At 46.1% G+C, this 23841-nt stretch overlaps 1 protein-coding gene across 1 annotated transcript in view; it reads left to right on the top strand.

Annotated features, from left to right (window-relative positions):
* Positions 1–23841, top strand: part of LOC144767744 (uncharacterized) — an 80363-nt gene that overhangs the window by 9335 nt on the left and 47187 nt on the right. Inside the window, exon 2 of the mRNA XM_078651130.1 lies at positions 10603–12218. Within this exon, the coding sequence (XP_078507256.1) occupies positions 10634–12218 (1585 nt within the window). The 5' untranslated portion in view covers positions 10603–10633. The remainder of the gene's footprint in view (positions 1–10602; positions 12219–23841) is intronic.

Genomic DNA, 23841 nt, shown 5'->3' with positions numbered 1-23841 from the left:
GGGCCTCTCGTAGTGGGGCTTGAGGCGATTGGCATGTAACACCCGATGCGGATGCCAAGGGGTCTTTACGTCCACCAGATAGGTAGACTTGCCCTTCTTCTCCAATACCTCGTAGGGGCCTGCCCAACGATCCTGTAGGGCACTCAGCTCTCCAGGCTCCATCACCCACACCTTCTGGCCAGGCTCCAACTCCACTGGGTGAGCGTTGTGGTCATACCACGCTTTCATAACTGCCTGACTGGCTTCCAAGTTGTCAGAAGCTTGCTTCCACAACTTAGCCTTTTGGCTTCGGAAGGCCAGCATGTAGCTCACCACATCCTGGGGAACTTTCCGGGGAGACCTTTCCCAGGAGTCCCTCACCAGGCTGAGAGGTCCACGTACAGGGTGCCCGTACAAAAGCTCGAAGGGGCTGAAGCCCACTCCCTTTTGCGGCACTTCCCTGTAGGAAAAGAGCAAACAGGGTAGGAGGACGTCCCATTTCCTCCGCAGGCTTTCGGGTAGACTTCTGATCATACCCTTCAAGGTTTGGTTGAACCTTTCCACAAGACCATTGGTCTGTGGGTGATAAGGAGTGGTGAACCTGTAAGTCACTCCACACTCCTTTCACATGGCCCGCATATATGCTGACAGGAAGTTGGTCCCCCTGTCGGACACAACTTCCTTGGGGAATCCCACTCGGGTAAAGATCCCCATCAGGGCCTTGGCCACTACTGGTGCAGTAATGGTTCTCAGAGGAATTGCCTCTGGATACCTTGTGGCGTGATCCACCAGGACCAGGATAAACCTGTGACCGGATGATGTAGGTGGATCTAGGGGCCCAGCAATGTCGATGCCCACCCTTTCAAAGGGGGTGCCAACGACGGGAAGTGGTTCCAGAGGAGCCTTCAGCTTCGTCCCTGTTTTCCCACTGGCTTGGCATGACACGCACGACCGACAGTATGTGTCGGATGTCACCCTCATTCGAGGCCAATAAAAGTGGGGGACAAGCCGGGCAAAGGTCTTGTCCTGACCCAAGTGTCCTGCCAAGGGAATCTCATGAGCCAACTCTAATAGGAAGGCTCGGTAACACTGTGGGACTACCAGGGCCCGTGACAATCCGTGCACTGGCGCCCTGGGTTCACTGTAGAGGAGACCATCCTCACAGTAAACACGATAGTTCCCAGACTCGTTACCTGCTGCCTGGGCTTCAGCCTGTTGCCTCAGACCCTCGAGGGTGGGACATTCCCTTTGTCCCTTGCTCAGTTCCTCCCTGGATGGTCCTCCTTCCACTCGCCACTCAGCGGGGATAGGCAAGTCCTCCAACGGAACCATGTCCTCCTCCGCGGACTCCGGGTCCACCTCTACAGGTGGCCTATCCGTCTCACGGGGCATGGACATCGAGACAGGCTCCTCCTGTCCTCGAAATGTTCCCTCATCAGCAGCTGGGTGGGCCATTGTTCCAGGCTCCAACCCACGCGACTTCTCCTCCCGAGCAGCCGCAGACCTGGTACTCACACAGGCCCAATCAGGTGTACCCAGCATCTCAGTATGAGTCCGGTATTCCACCTCCTTCCAAGCATTGTGCTCCATATCATTGCCCGTTATAGGAAAAACAGGAGGGAACCCATAAACCAAGTTGGGATGGGTATACTGTGTAGAAAAAACAATTCCCAACAGGTATTATTGAGAGACAATTTCAATTGTGCATGCCTACAGGCATTACTGAGGACAGAAACAAGGAGTCAAGAGGGATTTTTGGAGAACGGTGGTATTATTCACCAAGGACAAAGGGCATTCAACATATGTATACAGTTTACAACAGCACTGTAAGGATTAGATCGTGTGACAACCCAGTGGCACTTGGTGCAAGGTGCTATATACAATTTAGGTGAAGAGAAAGTGCAAGTGCTTAAGAACAGCATTGGTGGCGCATAGAATAAGGTATATACATCAATTACAGCTTCAATTATAATAAACAAGTTACAGTCACTTGAGAGAATTATTTTCTTATAAAAGCTGAAAGTGTCATATGCGTCATTTGATTCAAGCTGTGTGGTCGACGGCGTTTCGATCCCCTTGAGTCAGGATCGTCATCAGGACGGGGTTGTTCTCAATGAATACAGTGAAAAAGCCAAGCAGGGATGCGTGGCTTGCGGTTTTCGGAGTGAATACGTGCTGGTCACTGGAAGCGACTTGTCCTGGGACTGCTCACGTAGTTGGGCAGCTCCTAAGTAGAGGAGGGGCACAGAGGGCAAAAGCTCATCTGGCGTGGCTGTTCGGCACTTAATGCAGCGTCACACGATCTAATCCTTACAGTGCTGTTGTAAACTGTATACATATGTTGAATGCCCTTTGTCCTTGGTGAATAATACCACCGTTCTCCAAAAATCCCTCTTGACTCCTTGTTTCTGTCCTCAGTAATGCCTGTAGGCATGCACAATTGAAATTGTCTCTCAATAATACCTGTTGGGAATTGCCATATCATTGCCCAGCAGACAATCGACTGGCACGGCGGGGCTTACGGCAACTCGAAGTGAACCTGCAACCCCTCCCCACTCAAAGGGAACCTCGGCCACAGGATAGTGGCCCATTCTGCCGTCAGCCATCGCGGCTGGATGAAGTACGCCTGGAATCACCTGCTCCGAGGACACCAGATGACTCCTTACCATAGTCATACTGGCTCCTGTATCTCTCAGAGCTTCCCCTCTATGGCCATTGATGGTGACCCATTGCCCATACTTGGTAGTATTTGAGGGCACCTTGATCTTTGGAACCACCTCCCGATCACCCAGGGACACAAAGGTGACACCCGCCCACTCCCCCCCCTTAACTAAGGGCATCTCCTCCCTGAGCGCTACACTAGCGACTCCCGGGGCCTTTCGTCCAGTGGGAGGGGGTGGTCTCTTTGGGCATTTCATGTCTCCCTTATAATGTCCAATACCAACGCACTCATAGCAATGGATAACCCTTGGCTGCTGACTCTGGCCAGGATTAGGGTTCTTCTGCGGGTTAGCCTTAGAAGTGGAGAAGAAACTTTTCCCCTTAAAGGTATTTTGGGGGCCTTTGGAGAACTCCTGCTTCTTGTTATCTCCCCCCTCTTTCTTCTGGGGAGCGCCCTGTCCGGACTTCTGAGAATCTCCTCCCGTCCCCTTCGTGGACACTCGGGTACTTGCCCAAATGTCCGCCTCCTCAGCAAGCTTACGGGGGCAAGTAAGTTTGCTGTCTACCAGGTGTTGCCTCAGCTCGGGAAGACATTTCTCAAGTAGATGTTCCTTGAGTATCAGGTCGTACAACCCTCGATAGTCCTCCACCTCATTACCTTGGACCCACCCATCCAGGGCTTTCTTGGCAAAATCCAGGAAGTCAACCCAATTCTGGGAGCTCAGCTTGTGGCTGCCCCTAAACCTTTGCGGGTATTTCTCGGGGGTCAACCCAAACTTCCTGATGAGCGCCACCTTCATGGCGGGGTAATTAACCTGTTCCTCCCGGTCTAGGGCCAATAGGGCATCCCTACCTGTCGGAGGCATGTACCGGTATAATCCACCACCCCAATGCTTCTCATGGATCCCATGGGCTCTTAAGGAGACCTCATAGGCTGCCAGCCACTTGGCTATGTCATCTCCAGCGGTATAACTGGCGACTACGTCCTTGGGTAAATGGGGCCTGGGCTCCCTGGCAAATTCCTTTGACTCGACACCCTTCGGAGTGATGTTAGGGGCCTGGAATTCGAGCTCTCGTAGCTTGAACTCGTGTTCCAGCCTCCTCCCCTCCCTTCTTTCTTCCAACTCCATTTTTGCTATTTCCCACCTTAACAGTCTTTCCTCTCTCCTGTCAGCTAACTCGGTTTCTGACAACCCTCTCGATGACACACTGCTGCCCTCCCGTGAGGTTGCCTTGGGGCTGATTGACATCTCACCCACCCCCGGGGGACATTCCGCAGTCCTATCAATGACAGTACCTCTGTCCGATTCCTCCTCCTCCACCGTTCCCTCCGTGTGTGCTTCCACCCATGCTCGCAGACTAGTACGGAGCTCCTCTCTTTTGGCCCCTCGCCTGACAAACACTCCCCTCTCCTGACAGAAATCCTTGAGCTGTGCCACAGTATAGGTCTCCAGCTCTGACATTTCGAATTCCATCTTGTCAGTGAAAAGTGTGGACCACCACCCCGAAGTAGGTGACCAGGATAAGAACTTTGAGGGTCACTTCCACCCACCTCCAGGAAAGAATTTGGAAAAAGCAAAACGTTGAATTTGAGGGCCGCTAGGAGAAAACTCCGGGTGTGTACCTGTGGTGCACACTGAATTATTATGGGGTTCAAAACAAGCACGGCTCGCAATCCCACCCACTGAGCACCAATTTTATGTTGGACCTGCGATGGGCAAGCCCAGCACAAAGGGGGTAGCTTGGCTCAAGTGACAAGGCAAGTGAAGGCTGTAGTGTTAAGCCGGCTCTGACCCAATAATAACTCCTTGTACATCCACACCAAAAAGAAGGACACCACACCACTGCTGTAGAAAAATACGATTCCTTTATATAAAAGTTCTTTGTTGTAAATAGGGTTGTCTGGGAAAGCACATATACATTTCTTTTGGTCACTTAATTGTGGAGTGCCTCAGGGCTCGTCCCTGAGTCCCACCCCTTTTTAATGTCTACCTGCGCCCCCTAGCTGATGTCGTCCGCCCATTTGGTGTAAAGATCGTCTCCTATGCGGACGACACGCAGCTAGTGGTATCTCTGGACCCCCCCCTAAACTCTCAACACAGCCTACACAGATTTCTGGAAGCAGTCGCCACCTGGATGTCCAGCTCTTGTCTTTGGCTTAATGGGGAAAAAACTGAGATAATGCTCCTGGGTAATAACATCGCCAAAACCATCAACCCCATCTGGCCCTCCTGCTTAGGCAACCCCCCGCAACCCAAGGAGCAAATCAAGAGCCTGGGCATCTGGCTTGACCACACTCTGTCCTTCAACCATCAGGCCACTAAGCTAGCTGCGACCTGTTTTGGCCTGATGAGACTGCTCCGCAAAATTCTCCCTTTGCTTCCATTCCACTCAAGACGAATCGTGGTTCAAGGACTGATCCTCTCCCGCCTCGACTGTGGAAATGCCTTATATCTTGGAGCACCCAAATCCACAATCAACAGACTCCAGGTTATTCAAAATTGCGCAGCAAGAATTCTTCTGGATATTCCCCGCCGAACGTCAGTAAGAGCCAGACTGAGAGATCTTCACTGGCTCCCGGTGAGATCTAGAATCGAGTTTAAGAGCATGTGCATTGCACACCGCTCTTACTGGGGAACAGGCCCCCCCATTAACTCTCCCCTTGTGAAAACCTACCAGCCCACTCGTTCTCTCAGATCTGCGACCTCCTACCTCGCCTCAGTACCACGCATCAGGAAGGCCAGATGTGGGGGTCGTTCGCTCTCCTACAACCTGGCCACGATCTGGAACTCCCTCCCTCTCAATCTCAGATCCGAACCCAACCTCCTCACCTTCCGAAAAACTCTCAAAACCTGGTTATTCAGCAAAACCTCTGTTTAAAACCAAACCTAGCCTCCCTCTTCCTACCCCTCCGGATTAGCTCAAGTTCCCTACAGCGCTGGGACGCCCCTGGGAAGCCATCGCGCTCTACAAATCCTCATTCCATTCCATTCCATACAGTTCTGGTAATAAATAGTATTAATAAATAGAATAACTTCAGGAATGAGTATCACAATAAATATCACAATAAATATCAGAATAAATATCAGAATAAATATTGGTTCATTTAAATAAACAACCACATTTTTCTTCTGGTATCGCTGCCACCAATTAAATACTTTCGAATCATTGCATCTGCAATACGTTTCAAATGGGAAAGATAACTCTTACAGTTTATGCTGTTTTCAATTACCAGGTATACGGCTTCTCTGAGCACAAAATAAGGTTTGGGACTCTTTAATAATCACTCAAGGCGTATGCGCGTATATCTAGAAGGCAAGGAAACACAGTAAATACATCATTTGCACTCAGCGGTCACCGGGATAGGATCTCTGCTTTGCCGGTGAAGTCTATGCGTGCCTACGGGCTTTAGCACCACTTGAGCACAGGCGGCACCAGTTCAAAGTCATTAGACTGACGAACGGGCTGCCGGAGAGGTCACACAACCTTCGCGCACAGTCAAATAAATGCCGGTTCACAGTTCCTTCACAACGCTGCATTCACTATGAGGAAACGGGCCCACCTCACATCGGCTGCAGTCAAGATACGATTCAGTCGGGCACAGCACTCCTCTCGTTAGCGACGGGGCTCTCAGGGGCTCCACGGACCTCCCTCCGACTTCCGCATACAGGGGGGTTCCCGCCCACAGCTACAGCTCCCGGGTCACTGGGAAGTGGCAGAGACGCTAGTCCCGCCCAACGAAGGCCGGCCTTTCCCCGCCCCGGCGCACCACCTCACCTTCTATCTGCGCAGGAAGCGCTCTACGCTGGTGGGGCTCGGAGACGTCCGAGCTCCCCTCTAGAGGCACCTGACGCGAAGGGGGCACAGCTGACGATCGCGGTCGCGGCGAACTTGCTCTCGCCTCGCGACTCGATAAGTCGATCACAGTTCACCACCGGGGGGGCGGAGAGGCACACGAATCTGGCCACAGTCTTTGGGGGCAATGAGGTACTCGCTGGGCAGGCGCTGTAGGCGCTAGATCACTTCTCACGTGGCTGACTGGAACGCCAGTCAGACACAACACCAGCAACCCTTTGCTGCTCTACTGCCTGCGCTACCAGCCACCTTAGGGGTCAACAGGGCAGGTGTCAATCTGGTGTCAAGTCTAGAATCTCTTCTCTAATCTGAACTTCATCATCTTCATCATCTTCTCTAAAATGGCCGCCAGGGACTGGTCCTTATATAGCCAGTGCCCTGGGGTACTGGCACGAGCCAGAAGGTTCTAGAACCTTCTCTGGCTGTGACAATGACATGGCACTCTTGAGGGGTATTTAGGACACTCACAGCCACCGTACTGGGGTTCTAGAGCAGCCATTTTGTGTACCTGAGGAAAATAAAGGAATTCCTGTCAGAAATGCGTGCCAACCAAAGGGCGCCAAAACCTCAAAAGGCCAGGGTTCATGAAGGCTCCAATGGGAGTCACTTCACATGAGGAAAAAGGGTGTCCACCATTTTAAGTTCATTTACACAGGTTGTCTACCCCAGCTTGTAATGCCACAGGTTTGGGCCAGGCGCCTTGTAAATAGGTGCCACAAACCTTGTGAGCAACTGGGCGTCAAGGAACATCTAACCCCATGAAACAACACATAAAAAGTCCTGGTAGACAAATAAAAAGCGACTAATTTTGGGAGGTACAGGGGAACAAAAGAAATCATAGTGGTGAGGGGACTCTCAGAAGCAGACGGGTCTAACACCCATACTATCCAATACTTACCTTAAATGCAATGTAATGATAAGCATTGTAATGATATGCGTTGTAAAGGTAGTATGCGATGTAATGAAATGCGTTATAAAGGTAGTTTTTTTAAATGCGATGTAGTGTCATGCGATGTAATGCAATGCGTTGTAGTTGATTTTGTGATGTAAACACTGCGTTGTAAGTGCATGCGTTGTAAATGAATGCGTTGTAACGTCATACATTCGTCCAGAATGGGTCCGTTTGGAGTTGTTACTCATTTTCATGAACACCTGCTCAGACCTTGTTTTTTGATGTTTGTATTCAGTGGGAGGTTATCTCTACAATGGATTAAGAGGTATGCTAGGAGGAAACAAAAGCATATTTTTACAGAATAATATTAGTTTCTTCTCTCAGAATACATGTCTTTATTAAGCGCCTTGGTCCACAGTTCTGTACATTGAACCCTTTGATATCCGGAATTTGTTCCCTAAAGTAAGGTGGTTGTTTTATTCATAACTAGCATATGAAGCTGACTTCTAGTTCATTGATATACTTAATGATTTGTGGGGCCCGGGCAACACATATTTGGGGCTCCCTATTTGGAATACATTTGAATTTATTACAGCGTTTAGGGTCATTGAAGGCCGTGTGATGCCCAAAAAATATTTAATCGTGTTAAACCTTCAGAAACCGGGGCCGGCAAAAGCATCTAAAAGCCCAAGCTTGCTATAGTCCACCAGCCAAGTACAATCAAAGCAGCTTGAACAGACATTGATAAATATTCTTTTTGCGTTTGAGTCTAGATTTTTCCTGCAAAAAGGTTTTATGTGGCTGTCCAGTCAGCTTGTTACTCCCATTGCAGGAAATCCTGTTATGCGTTATGTGTTCTAAGTTTAGTGGACTAGTGCATAACATTACAATAAAAAGACATACATATAGCACTTGAAAGTGTAGCTTTAGTTGCTGAATATTTGTAATTACAAATAAATCCCCTTTCACCATTGGCATTCCTGCTGCAGCAACCAAAAATCAAAGCGCTGCTCTGAGGATTTTCGCCATCGCATTTGTGAAAATAGAATAGCTTTCTCTTTATTTCTCTTCCCCTGCCTTGTCCATCTCAACTTCTATATATGTGTAAACCTACAGCTAAATGTTCGCGCAGAAACCCCAGCCGCTTTCAGTGGCGGGCCTTGGCGGGGTCGCGAACCCCAAATCTCAACAATCGTTTCGCCGGTATCCCACAAACTATGCCAGGGCCACAAGTGTTCCTTTTCAGCGTGTTTTTATTTAAGCCAAGTCACTCTGCTCATTTCGGAGGAAACCTCCTGGTTCACGAGTACGAGTGCAATGCAAATCACAGTGTTTATACAATATCATGTGACACACCTCTACGTAATAGACAGTGACAACAGATTCAAGGTGTTTGACTGTCCTCGGAGCTGGAAAAACAGACTTGTTTAGTCAATGTTGGGAGATACATCGTGAGACATTGCATTAAAATCATCATGCAGTATGTAAATTAAACATTACGTCATTGCTGTTAACCTAAACATTTTTCTTGAGTTTTTTACGTGCTTTTGCGAAAAGCATTAATTCTGCATCGTCATGTGCGGCACCTTGTTATTTCCAACCAAATAAGTGCTGGCGAAAGTTCACTGTGATTATAAGATAAACCACGTCATCTGTAATTCTACGCGCTTGGTGTAAAACACATTCAATCATTAGTGCTGGTGACCAAGCGCGTAGAATTACAGATGACGTGGTTTATCTTATAATTACACAGAACTCAACTCTGAGTTGAGGCTGGGTAGACAACGCATACACAGGAGAATGTGAGGGTTGAGGCTGGGCAGACCAAGCATGCACAAGAGAATGTGAGGGTTGAGGCTGGGCAGACCACGCATACACAGTTGAATGTGAGGGTTGAGGCTGGGCAGACCAAGCATGCACAGGAGAATGTGAGGGTTAAATCCGGGCAGACCACGCGTGCACAAGAGAATGTGAGGGTTGAGCCTGGACAGACCACGCATGCACACTACGGGGCAGATTTATTATTTTTTAGTGCAGCATAGTTCAGCAGTTAGGTGCAGCACTGTGATGTGCGAGGGGGGGAAAGACGCGCTGAGCCAGATTTATGAAATACAGCACGCTGCTGCTCACTACCCCTGCACTAGTACACAGTCTACCTAGTGCCACACATAACCTTTACACCATAAGCCAGAGGTGTGTGTGCTGTCAAGCATAGGATTCGTACTGGAAACACACCATTCCAGTATAAAACCTATACATAGAGTAATCCTTAAACACTCCAGATTTAGTATTTGTCAATAGCAGGGGCTGTAGTCCTATTTAGATCGCATAATGCCAACCGTGTATGTAAGAATACCCAATATCACCATTCATGGACTACAAGTAATTCACTGCGACGCAGCTTGTGTACTACATCATCTTCAGAGGTGGGCACGCGCCACACCTATATTGAAATAACAAATCCCCTCTAAGACCCTCTGCCTCAGCTCTAAAGGGGTGAGAGGTCAAGCCCCTCACTTCATTGCAAACCAGGTGGAAATGCATTCACCCGAACAAAAGCAGAGATCTCCTCGCTTGAATTTACTTTCTATTCCAAAATTACAGAGGATCAGATCAGGTGGACGCAGCTTTGGTACATGCTCCTTTCATCCAGAAAGCTGACAACCCACAAGCCTATTCAGACTAGATTCTTCCCTGGTCTGATTTGTTATCTCCTCTTTAATGTATTTCTGATTCAGTTCCAAGAAACCACAGGTTGAACATGCTCTCTATATATGCAAGGACATAACAAGCGTTTTGTAGATACTGTAGAGGTTTGGTATGTCGGCGCGTGCTTCAGTTACTGAAGTGAATATTGCAAAAGAGAACTGTACAGTGCAAGTGAGAATGATAGTGCACTCTGGTCTGCTAGGGTGCTATAAACCATTCATTGCTGCAAGGCAGTTAGAATATTCTCTTTTTTGTGGTTGGACAGTGCACAATTTGAGCAGACCAAGGAACAGACATAGTGTTGACAACACATTTCAAATCCTTGCCTTTCATGATATATGAACTAAGTTGCGGGTATTGTGACATTTTAATGATTCATTTTTTTCTGGTTTTAGAAATGAGCGATGTTCTCTGATCACACTGGGGTTGGTGAGACAGGAAGGAGTATTTTGACCCAACTGTCCTGTGATAATGTGTTGTCTTTTCTCTTTTCCTCTCCTCTGCAGACACTTGAGACTTGAACTTCAATTAACCGGAATGGGGAGAAGACGGGCTCCAGGAAAGAAAGTGACAGCGCAGTGTTCACGTGAATCCGTAAGAGCCACAGTCCCATCTTTACGTCTTCATGATGTCTCAGCTTCAAGATCTCAAAAAGATACTCAGAGGGACAATGAGTTGGAACCGCTTTTGGAGGACCTGCCCCACATTATCCTTCTATCCATGCTGGAGGAGTTGGAAGCAAAACTGGATAACTTGATGAATACTGTGGAGGACGTACCTTCTAGAGTCGCTGGGCTGATTAAGAAAATCTGGATAGAAAAGTATCAAGGTTATCTAGATAATGGTGCAGTGTCTTTGGAGATGGTCTGTCCGGCGAGCATTAGAGATTGTGCTGTTAGCCGGTCTCCTGCGACACCTCAACTGGACAGGTCAGAGGAACCGAGCTTGTGTCTTCAGCCGGTGTTCTCTGATGGGCATGCACCAAAGCAGGACTGTACCCTCTCCTCGCCAACTGAGGTTCAAGTGCGTCCAGAGGAGCCAAACCTTTGTCTACAGCCAGTGTTTCCAGATCGACGGGACCCACGGGAGGACCAGTGCTTGCAGCCTGGGTTTCCAGATAGAAATGGAGTACAGCAGGATTGTCCTCTATCCCGGTGCCCTCAGACAGATCCTCCATGCAGTTCACAGGAGGCAAAGCTGTGTCTTCACTCGGAATTTGTTGATGGGCAGAGACCAGAGCAAGACCAGAGCGTACAGATGGCGTTCCCAGAAGAGTTGGAGCCAGATGAGCCCCTGAAGCAAGAACCATCTCCATTATGTGATAATAGCTGGGACCAACAACAGAACCTCTGCCCACACCCACTATTTCCTGATGGACACGAACCACAGCAAAACCACCGTATACAACCCGCCCTGCCAGATGGGAACGGACCTGATGATCCCTTGGAGGAAGCATTGATATGTTCTGATTTCCAAGATCGCCAGGAGAACCAGTGCCTACAACCCCTGTCACCTGATGGGATGTCATCAGACGAACAATTAGAGTCTGGGCTATTGTCCTTTGATGATTTGGGGTCACAACAAACCCAGTGCCTACAGCAACACCTATGCTTGAAGCAGGAACTTCCTTATGTGCAGGATCCAATCGTGAACTATGAGCTAGAATCTATGCGCCCTGAAGCACAGGAACCAGACAAACATGACAATCTAGACCCGGCCTATACTGATGCACATGGTTCCGATCAGAATTACAAGCTAGAACCAATGCACACTGCGGCACAAGACCGAGAGCTAGAGTCAGTGCTTCCTGAAGCACAGGAACAAGATCAGAACGACGAGCTCGAACAGACCTGTGCAGATGCACATGGTTCAGATCAAAAGTACAAGCTAGAACCTCCCTGTACTGATGCAGAGGATTCAGATCAGAACTACATACTCGAACCACTGCACCCTGAATCACAGCATCAACATCAGAACTGCAAGGCAGAACTGCTCTTTCCTGATGAGCGGGGTCAGTGTGTGCCTCCATCATTCCTAGGACTGGATACAAATACTGCAGATGAAGACTCAATGGAGAGAGGAAATACAAAATCACATTTATTGCTGTTCGAAGCTACCCCAGGTATGTGTTTCACTATAAATGGTCTCTCGGAGTGCATACTAACACATGTAACCTCTTCAAAATGCGTGAGGGCAGATTTGAGAAAGTCTCTGAAGGGAGGATTATGGTTTGGAATGAACCCACTGAACGATACTGACCCCCAGCCTCAACAGCAGGGCTGACCAGGGATGTTGTTGTCACTGCAGAGTTCTCCAGGAGTGCACACCACCTCATGATAGACAGATACACATAGGTTTTGGAACTCTGAGGTGACTTGCAATAATCGTATTATATGCACCAGGTGGTACTTTATCCCGTATAATACATGGTCACACCATCACCTTTCCCTCAAACCTTGGTGCGTAGCTCCTATATATGCAGCAAACATGAAGAATGAACTTAAAACCTCTTGTGCAAAAGTACAAATAAAAACGGTTAGATATTTGTTGCAAAAAGATGTTAGAAACAGTTCAATAAATGTCCATTGAAAAAAAAAAGCTGCAGTAGCTCGGAATGTGTAGAAACATGCATAAAGATTCCACCCTTTCTTTATCTAAGGAAACTAATAAACATATTCCCTCTGCTTCTCATAGTAAGCTAGTAACATACAGCAGAAGTAATAAAAGCAAAGTTCTGTTTGTTGCTTTAAACAGCTGCTTTAATTATGCTTCGTGACTTGACCTTCTTTTCACATCAGCTTCTGGCTCTGGCAGCAGGCATTGTGCCCACAGAACTCGACTGTAATAACTTAGAAAAGCTGAGTTCTGACGTCTTTTCTTCATAATCACTAACTTGGTGCATCACAAATTCCTGATTGTAAAGAAATTAGAGGCCGCCATTTATACAGGGATTACAGAATCCCATGTAATATAATTATATATATACACATATAATAACTTTGGTACAGTTCAATGAATCTGCACAAAACTATTTGGGATTTGCATGGCTAGTTTCATGCAGTGTTTTTTTGTGGTCTTCAAATTAAGCCACTAGTCATTTAAGATCGAGCTAGCTGGACCTTTAGCCTATGAATGGTCCGTGCATCTGGACTCGTGGACCCAAATGTAAAAATATATTGGATCCGATTGGATGAGGGAGCTTTTTCACCCATCCGTTTCGGATACGTAAACCCAAAGTTGGGTCTGTGGAACTGAAGCTCCCTGATTGGCTGGCTACATCTTGAACCATTACATGATGAAAAGACTTGTTCCCCGGATTCTGTAAAAATACTAAAAAAGCCATAAAGAGCCGTGGTGCCATCCTGTCTCTCCCTGGCACAGGGGCTGCCTAATGATAAAATGTAGAAAGAAATTGCTGATTTTGAACAGAGGTTGGATTCCACATCATGACCCTTGAGATCCGCAAACCTTAGGCAGGTGTCTGTGCAGGCACAGTAATTGGCCTTGTACCCTGGTTGACATTTGTGATGTTCGGAGACCTGCTGCTCGGTCTGAAACCCTATTGATGTTCAATAAGGATACACACGTTTGCAAGGGTCCGAGAACCCCAAGAAAGTGTCCGGGAACCCTTAAAAATAAAAAATATAGAAACATAAGCCAGGCCCTTTAGGGAATCCCCTGCTGTGCCCAGGCACAGTTGAACACCTGTGCCTGCTTGGAGTTGGCTGTAGGGAACTGTTACATGTGAATATGATGAAAAAAACACCCACTGAAAACAAGCACTGTCAAAACAAATAGGTGTCTCCTATCCGAAAGCTATTGGCTTTGGCAACGAGTTTTAGCCATTATGTACACCAGTGTGACTGCTGTTCGACATGGCTAAAAGTTAGTGGCATGAGGTTGGTGGGGTAGTTAGAAGGGGGATAGATTGGGGTAGAGTGGAATGGGGTAGATTGGAGTCAAGTGGGGTAGATTGAATTGAGGTAGATTTGGGTGGAGTGGAGTAGATTGAGGTGGAGTAGGATGGATCGGGGTGGATTGGAGTGTGATAGATTGGGAAAGAGTGGGGTGGAATGAGGTAGATTGGAGTAGAGTGGAGAAGACTGGGGTGGAGTAGATTAGAGTGCAGTATATTGGGGTAGTTTGGATTGCGGTACATTTGACTGGAGTAGAATGGAGTGGAGTTATATAGAATGGTTTAGGGTAGATTGGGTTGGGGTGGGGTAGAGTGTGGTGGAATTGATGGGAGTAGAATTGAGTGGGGTATGTTGGATGGGGTAGATTGGGATAGGTAAGTTTAGGATGGAGTGGTGTAGGGTAGATTGGAGTAGGGTGGAGTGGATTAGATTCGACTGGAATGAGGTAGGTTTGGGTAGAGTTGGGTGGAGTAGAATTGGTTAGATTGGAGTGGAGTTTTGTGGGGTAGATTAGGATGGAGTGGAATGGGGTAGATTGGATGAAGTGGAGAGGGATAGATTGGGTGGAGTGGGGTAGATTACAGTGGAGTGCAGTAGATTATGGTAGATTGGAGTTGGATAGATTGTGGTAGTTTGGAGTGGGTAGATTGTGGTAGGAGTGTAGATGAGTTGAATAGATTGCAGTTGGATAAATTGAAATGGAGTTGGGTAAATTGGACTGAAGTAGAGTGAGGTAGATTGGGGTGAAGTCAGTTAGATTGGAGTAGATTAGAGTTGGGGTAGATTGAAGTGGAGTGGGGTAGACTGGGGTATATTGGAGCAGAGTGGGGTAAATCTGAGTGGAGTGGGGTAGTTTTGAGCTGGATGGGGTAGATTGAGTTAGAGTGGGGTAGATTGCGGTGGGTAAATTGGTAATGGATAGATTGGAATGGGTTGAATTGGAGGTGGATGGATTGGGGTACTTTGGAGTAGAGTGGGATAAATTTGAGTGGAGTGGTGTAGACTGGGGTATATTGGAGCAGAGTGGTGTAAATCAGAGTGGAGTGCGGTAGATTGGGGTGGAGTCGGGTAGATTGGGTTAAATTGAGTGTATTAGGGTAGATTGGAGTGGAATAGGGTAGATTGAGTTAGAGTGGGGTAGATTGCGGTGGGTAAATTGGGAATGGATAGATTGGAATGGGGTGAATTGGAGTGGGATGGATTGGGGTACTTTTGAGTGGAGTGGGGTGGATTGGAGTGGAGTGGGGAGGATTGGAGTGGGGTAAGTGGTGTGGAGTAGAGGAGCATGGAGTGGAGTGTTGTTTCATGGAGTGAGTGGCATAGATTGGAGTGGTGTGGTGTGGAGTTGAGTGGCGTAGTGTGGAGTGTACTTGGTGTGGTAGCGCACTGCCATTACAGACAACACATTTTCAATTGAAATGGTCATTACATTTACACCGAAATATGGTTTTACTGCACATCAATGATAATGTTTGCAAATGTCATCCCCTAGTGTATTAATGTGTTTCAATCTTATTCAAATATTTTTCTCCACACTTCAGTAATACAAAACAAATGTGCTTCATTTGTACTAATTCTGATAAATTCTGAAACATCAGCACAGTTCTTTTCTTTAGGTCTTGCCGCAACAGCGCTTAACTTTGTGGGCTTACTGCCCACTCATTGCTTTTTATTTGTTTCTTTGAATCTCCTTTAAACAGCCTTGCTTCCCAATGGCTAATCTTTCCTACTTGTCCCTCCTTTTTGTAGATTGTTCCCTCCCACGGAGCACCGTCCCGTTACTTGTGTCTTTGCAATGGTCCCATATTATCAACTGCTTTAGAACTTTTTCTTTTTTCTTTGTCTAAGAGCACTTCATATGAGCACTTTTTTTACCCGCTCCAAGCTTTTTTGTAAACGGCTGTAATTCTTGTTCATATCTCGTCACATTTGCTGTTCATTCACAGACCGAGTTCAAATGCCTGTTCTTTCTCTGACTTCAAAGTAAGAGAGCCAGTTCCTCACCATCTCACTCATCGCTGCGTGCCTCTTCTTGCTTGTTATTAACAAAAGCAAATTACTTCATTTTCTTGTCTTCTCCACCTCCCCTTCGCATAATGGTAGCAGCCTTTTCAACTAAAGTGCTCATGTCTACTGCTGCCGACCAGAAACTTCACTGTCGGCTGTAAAGTTGGCACCTAAGGTACTGGAAGGACGGCTTGTGGTGGAGGGGACATTGGCATGTACAGAGGGCCATGCCATTGAAGCATCTTCTGGCAGCTTTCACCAGCAGCATCATGACGCGACCCTGCCCCATCTGTACAACGTGTCCGGGCCGAAAGCAGTATAGGATAATAGCTATATATTCTGTAACCAGTTGCTTGCTGCGTACAATCCACTGTACTAAATGATATGAGGTATTCTTAGTACATGTATTTCTAAAATGTCAATTGTTGTAATATTTAGGACACATACTATTGTAATGCAAGTTGATCTCTAGTAATGTTTAGGACATGTATTATTTGTAAAGTAGAAATGCTTTCCACTTAAAATTGAATATATATACTTGGTAGTTTGTTTAATGGACTAATCAAACCAAATGTCAGAAGTACAGTGCTATAGAATTGTGAAGCACTCTGATACCCAGTTGGGTCACGTTTGCGCTATATAAAACACTGAATTAATAAATAAATAACACACCTGAGTGCGGGGAGATCCCCCCCCACACGCACCTGGTGCCTGCTGTGAAGAAGGTGTGTGAGGGCTGAAAATTTACATTCATGCCCTGCAATGCCAGCACCCTCGATGCTGCCTGCGTAATGGCCATATTGAAGCAGAAAACCAGAGGACATCTCAGGCATTTACACCCAATACTGTGAAAGACAGCAAGCCCGTAGGCTGATTTGGAAATTATTGGGCACTTTGCTAGTGGTATCTTCAGGAAAATAATCAAATACCGGCGACGAGGCCAAACTACTTTTCAAAAATAACCTACTCACATTGGGGAGAGACTTCTCAGGCTCTGATTGTGGGCTGGGATTCCCTGAAACAGAGAGCAACCATTTGTAGCTTCTTATCAGACTACTAGTCCCCTTTCCCGGCGTTCTGAAAAAAATGTAATATCAGCATTTTTAGGTGCAGCACCTAAGGAGCTTATTGATGGCACAGTAATAACTCTCTGTTCCCGGCATTCTATTTTCATTAATCATATCCACCACATTTGAACTCTTTGTAACCCGGCAAAATGCAGTAGGATATTTCTTTTTCAACTGATGGTGTGGGACACTGCTAAAAGTAATTTGCAAAGTCAGTAGGTTTGCAAGGCAAGACCAATTGGCTTTGCCAGTGCTTGTTTTTTTGTTGTGTGCTAGGAAAACCATCTTACACCTTCTCCTCTTGTGTGGATACTCAGCAGAATTGTCACATACATTCTCTCATTTTGAAGTCATTGGAAGAAAAGTAAACACCAAGCTTTCTCAAAGAGAGAGCTTGACATTTGACCTCTGTCTTTGAATGCACAGCAAATGTGACCAGATAAAAACAAGATTTAACGGCCTTTTTAAAGAAAGCGTGTTTGTGGGACGGATGTGAATTACAAACCACAAATCCCATGGTAAGGAATGGGTGGAATGTATTCCCACTGATGCTTCCTGAATATCATATCCAAGAAATGGGGTGTGGAAATCGCACACGAGTTAAATGAAGATGGAATCAGTTCATAAGTTGGGTGGTGCATAGAAGTAAAACCCCCTGTGCTGAGGGTTGGAGAATTGCGTGATAAGCGATGTTTCCCTCGGGAGCAGCGTCCCTTCAGTGCACTTGGAAGAACACGTTCTTTAATTGCTTTAATAAAAATTTCTTGAAATCAATTCTTGTGTAATCTTTTTATTCTTTTTCTTAGCTTTTCAATATTTTTCATATTCCACATTATTCATTCATAATGTATTCTCTCTTGTCAGCCCAATGCATTTCGGGCGTTCACCCTTCGTCAGGGGACTTAATTCTGAAAGCAACCAAGTGAGGCACACATTTAATATGTACAAGTACATATGCTTATAATTGCAAATTAACATCATGCATTAAATCATGTTTATCGATTTTATCATGCAAAAAACGAATATCAGGTTGGATTTTAGTTAACAAATGAATCTCGGTGGAAAGAAACAAAAGAGGAAATGTTAGAATGAAGGAAATTGAAGGAGGGATAAGGTAGCCAGTTCACTGAAAGAGTGCAGAATGAGAACATAGTTATCCCGGCTAGATACACCCAGGTGTATATGAACGTTATACGCTTGTGATTGTCAAAACAATGTGACTCATGCGTATGCATATGGAGTAGAGCAAGTGAATCCCTTGGGTCTGACCTGTTGCTGTTGCGTAAGGATACGTTCAATGCCGTATGTAGAGCGTAGATGGAGTCTATAAAAGATGTAAAATCGTGATAAGACTAATACAATGAAATAACCTGATCGCAGGGGTCGGGTGTTTTAACGCGTGGAACGGCTTTGGTGCTTACCGCGGGTTCTTGACGATGTGGCGTTTAATCCTCTCCGCACGAATGTGTGAAGACGGAGTGTTGAACGGCCGACGCTGTAATGTAAGTGACTCTGACATGTGTGTTGGATTCTGATTAGGGCAGCGCTCGGTCTTGTGACCAGAGAAATGCGTAATCCTTTCCGATAGGCGGAAAAGCGGTCATAAGGGCTGTTGCTACGGTGACCGCGTTTTTTGAGCGTGAAACTTTATCCTTCTACCTATGTTTGGTACTCGTTTATAACATGCACACATCACTTTTCTCTTGTATCACACTGTTTGCTACCTCTTACATTTTGTTTGCTTTCGATTCTTGCACAGGTGCCACCATTGCCTACTGAATGTTTGTTTTTTGTTTGAGTGTCCTCCATTTATTGACGCTTTTGTAACCTGCACACATGTCACTTTTTCCTCCTGTGATTGCACCGTTTGCTACCTCTTGTATTTTGTTGGCTCACGATTGTCTCTTTTGCCTCATGTAATGTAACTTTTGCTTTTGTAATTTGTTCACTTGTAATGTTCTCATGTATCAGTTCTGTTCCTATTGTGAAGCGCTCTGACACCTTCGGGTAAAGTCCGCGCTATATAAAAATGCATAAATAAGTAAATAAATAAATAAATCATTCAGAAATGAAGATGTGGGATCACATGTTAGAACAGGATGTGTGCAGGAATACAAAGAGGGAAAAAGTGGTAGTCGAATGTAATGGGAACGGTAGAGGCAAAAGACTTAAAAGTGAACACCAAGGGTAATAAACATGGTTGTAAACACAATTGGATGAAAACAAATTAAATAAAGCTTGGTCTCTGTTGTCGTCGGCGGGCATAAATGTCAGCCCAATTGTATACTTCTCCGGTGCGATAATCAGTGGTATCTCTCTTAAATTTCCTTAGTTTGCGTTCGTTGATTTCTTTAGTGTATGCGTCCAATTGGGTATTAATGTCTTTGAGAGCAAACTAAGGAAATTTAAGAGAGATACCACTGATTATCGCACTGGAGAAGTATAAAGTTGGGCTGACATTTATGCCCGCCGACGACAACAGAGACCAACTCATGACAGGTCATCAGATGATACTTCCTCCGATGACTCATAGCATCACAGAAAAGGTCCCATATTTCAAAGAAAAGAAACACAGGCCCAGGGTGGCACACTCACGGAAGAGAATCGAAGACAACAACCAACGATACCTTTTTTAGAGAGAGGCCGAGGACCCCAGGAAGAACCAGGAGGGGCAGGAACAGGAGCAAAAACAGGACTCTCAACAGAACCAGTCTCCAAAAACACGAGGAGTCACAGAACTTAAAAATCAATATATCCAAACACGAAATAACAAGATTCCAAACACACAATCATTACAAAAAGGAACATCTTTTGTCCCCACGAATCATTCCAACATCCTAGAGATACAAGTTTGCGTTTACAAATTCTTAAGGAGTTTGCGCCTCAGACTTTTTTTTACTAACATCATTGAGAGACCGAACCAAGAGGAAACGAAGAAACCGGATATACTTATGGGACTCAGAAATCCGAGCAGATTTCAACCCCCCGTCAGTCATAAAGTACTTGATGCATTTGAAACAGTAGTAGGCCAGGATATCATCAAGATCTTCAAATCTACAAGAAACAAAAACACCAACATGATACAAAAAGAGAGACAGGTAATTCAAACCCTAGCGAACAATAAAGACATCACGATACGCCAAGCAGACAAGGGCGGCGCCCTAATAATCATGGACACCGAGTTTTACGAGAAAAATTTAATGGAACACATCAATGACAAGGATACTTACATGCGATTGGAGAACGATCCGACCAAGGAATTAGTTAAAAGCCTAACCAAAATCATCGACACCGCCATCGACACAGGCGTCATTACCAGCAAGGACAAAGAATTCTTGGTGAAACAAAACCCATCCATTCCATATATTTATATGATCCCTAAAATCCACAAAAATCCAACCACTTCTCCATTCCATCCAATCGTGTCTACCATCAATTCCATCCATGAACTGGTGGGCAAATTCATCTATAAGCACTTACAACCATTAGTCCAAAAGATACCCACCTACATTAAAGATACCGCCCAGTTTTTTAACATTCTGGAAGAACATAAAACATCATTCACCACCAATATGATCTTAAGCACCATTGATGTCAAGGCATTATACACCTCCATCCCTCACAATCTGGGTCTAACAGCGATTGAGAATGCACTGCTTAACAGCGGCAAGGAGGAAAACCTGAAATTATTACTGATGGAACTGATGCACTTCACGCTGTTTCACAGCTACCTCCAATGGGAAAATCAATTCTACGCTCAATGTTCAGGTACATCCATGGGAAATTGTGCGGCCCCATCGTCAGCCAATATTTTCATGCACCAATTCGAAACTGAACATATACTAAGCACACGGAGTGGTAAGACAACCTCATCCTATATAAACGTTAAATCGACAACATTTTCATCTTATGGAAGGGATCAACCGTCGAGTTACAAACAGCAATTCAAAATCTCAACAATGTCAATGACCGAATTCAATTCACATCCAACATCAGTGACCCACAGCTATCTTTCTTGGATGTCCTGGTCACCAACAACCAGGGCCTATTACAAACCAGCGTATACCAGAAACCAACCGACAGAAACAACCTCCTTCATTTTCACAGTTTCCATCCTCCATCACTCAAAAAACATTTACCGTTTTCCCAATTACTTCGAATCTAGCGAATCGCCTCCTCTCAAGAAATCTATGAACAACAGAAAATTACCACCATTCAAAAATTCAAAGACAGAGGGTATCCTGAAACCACGTTGCATCAGGCCATTGACAGAACACAGGGAATACATAGAGATCAACTGCTACGACCATCCCATGCAAAGGACGAACAGAGGGCTGTATTTGTATCCAAATACTCCACCAGAAGCCAATACATCAAAAAAGCAATTCTAAAACATTGGCCATTACTAGCATCGGAGGAAGACTTCAATGGCATATTTTCATTAAACCCAAGATTTGCCTATGAAAGAACTAAAAACATCAAGGAACTATCAAACTATACGATTAATGTTCCCGCGAAAGAATTTAAAGGAACATTACCGTGTCATAACTGTGGTAATTGCAATTCCATCATTAAAGGCAATGAAATTACTCACCCACTACATGGGACCAAAATCAAACTCAATACGAATGGAACATGTGATAGCACCAACTTGGTGTATATGTTAAAATGCCCGTGTGGCCTCATAACGTGGGAAAAACCGCAAGAAAAATAAAAACACGAATAGTGGAACATAAAAGTAACATTCGTTTAAAATCAACAAAATCCACAGTGGCCGCCCATTTTAATGAATACAATCACAACCCCAGTCAACTACGTTATTGCATCCTAGAAATGGTACTAATATTACCTGGAAGTGACAATAGCCAGTACCTACTCAGAAGAGAACTGTACTGGATACACCGGTTGTCTTCAGTACAGCCTAAAGGACTCAATGAACGTTTGGAATTTAGTTGCCATTTATAAATGAACTCCGGAGTTAGCAGTTATTGAACTATAGTGTTTTCATCAAACTTGTCTTTATTTAATTTGTTTTCATCCAATTGTGTTTACAACCATGTTTATTGCCCTTGGTGTTCACTTTTAAGTCTTTTGCCTTTACCGTTCCCATTACATTCGACTACCACTTTTTCCCTCTTTGTATTTGTGAGAAGTTGGCCTGATAGGTGATGTTTCCAATTCTGGAACCACCGGTTATCAGACCAAACAATCCCTTATGGTGTCTGGTTGGAAGTCAACCGTGTTAGACAAGCTATCCTAGGGGTAGCATGGACTAAGCAGCCTAAAGGCTTAACTTAAGAGGTCGTGTTAAGCGAGCTGTTTTACCACATACAATCCTGTAATATCAAATGAAAGGACACCACACAAGTATATATTATAAAAATATATGTATTTATTACTAAAAACAATCCCCAGTATTCTTTATGAATAAAGGGGCACAAGCGTTAAATCAAAAGCACAGTTTAAACATACAAAGTTGCACAATTATGGATGAGGGCGGGGGGCCACTCAAACCATATACTAAACAAGTGGTATAAGAGATACCAATTGAACAGTGGTTAGGCCTAGGGCCTAGGGAATCGCTGGGAGCAGTCGGGACAAGCAATGCTGAAGTCGGGAGAGGCCCACGGGATTCGGGTGCAGTGCGGAAAGCGCACGCATGCACCAAGGTTAACCAATGGTGCGTAAAAGTTGTAAAGTTAAAGTTTAAGGACACTTCCGCTGAACCTAGAGGAACAAAACTTAAGACACAGACCCTAGAGATGTGTACCAGTGTGGGAACACCGGCGGAGCAAAGTTACCTCACCCACAGGAAGCGGGTGCACAGGGTCGAAGTTGAGTCGGGTTTCGTCACGCAGGCTCTTGGTGCTTGAAGCTGAAAGGGGCTGCAGGCGGGGTGAAAGAGAAGTGTCCGGTGGAGTCCAAGGGTGGACTCAAGTCGAAAAGTACCTGAAAGCAGAGGGGACAGAGTCTGGGTCACTCAGCAGTGACCAGGGTGGAACCAGGACGGAACCAGGCAATGTCGGGCACAATCAGGTCGTCGTCGAGGAGCTTCTCTCCGCTGTCACGTGGGCTCTGGGGCATCTACGATGTCCAGGAGCAGGTCACGATCTGTCCCACGCAGGCTCTCGCCGGCGGCGCTGTCGGCTTCAAGATTGGAGCAAACAACACTTGGCAAAAGCAATCCACGCGGAACCGGGAGATTGCTTCTCACTCGAACCAGGAGGGTCAGAGTGGGGGCTCCTTTTCAGGGGAGCTGGTGCAGATCTGGAGCAACCAGATTCGCAGGTCGAATTTCAAGTCTCGTCGGCACAGGGGCCACTAGCCGGCTGGCAAGTGACCGGGCCAACGCGTTGAGCCAAAAGAAGCAGAAGGGCCCCACGCAGCACTCGTCGAGTGTGGAGGGCTGAACTTCGGTGCAAGTGTGGCTCAGGGTTGGGGCTTCTCAAACCCCGGTGTACAGCTTCGAGGGTCACTCGTGGGCTGCACGGTCAGCGTCTCGTGGTCTTTCCAAGATGGCGTGCCCCACGCTTCCGGTCGCCTCCACGGGTCTCAGCTCTGCAGGGACTGTGGATCGGGCTGTTGGAAGGCAGGCAAGCTTGATCTCGTCGATCTCTGTCGCTCGAGTTCCGGCGGGAACTGCGACAAAGCAGACGTCGATGGCTGGATGGTGCCTGTTTGCACAGGGTGGTCACTCCTTGACCACAAGGGAGATTCTTTGGGCTTCTACGTCGAGTAGGATGTTGAAGGGTCC

The sequence above is a fragment of the Lissotriton helveticus genome, chromosome 1_1 (genome assembly GCF_964261635.1).
Source record: "Lissotriton helveticus chromosome 1_1, aLisHel1.1, whole genome shotgun sequence".
NCBI lineage: Eukaryota > Metazoa > Chordata > Amphibia > Caudata > Salamandridae > Lissotriton > Lissotriton helveticus.
This window is presented reverse-complemented; position numbering and strand designations above follow the sequence as displayed.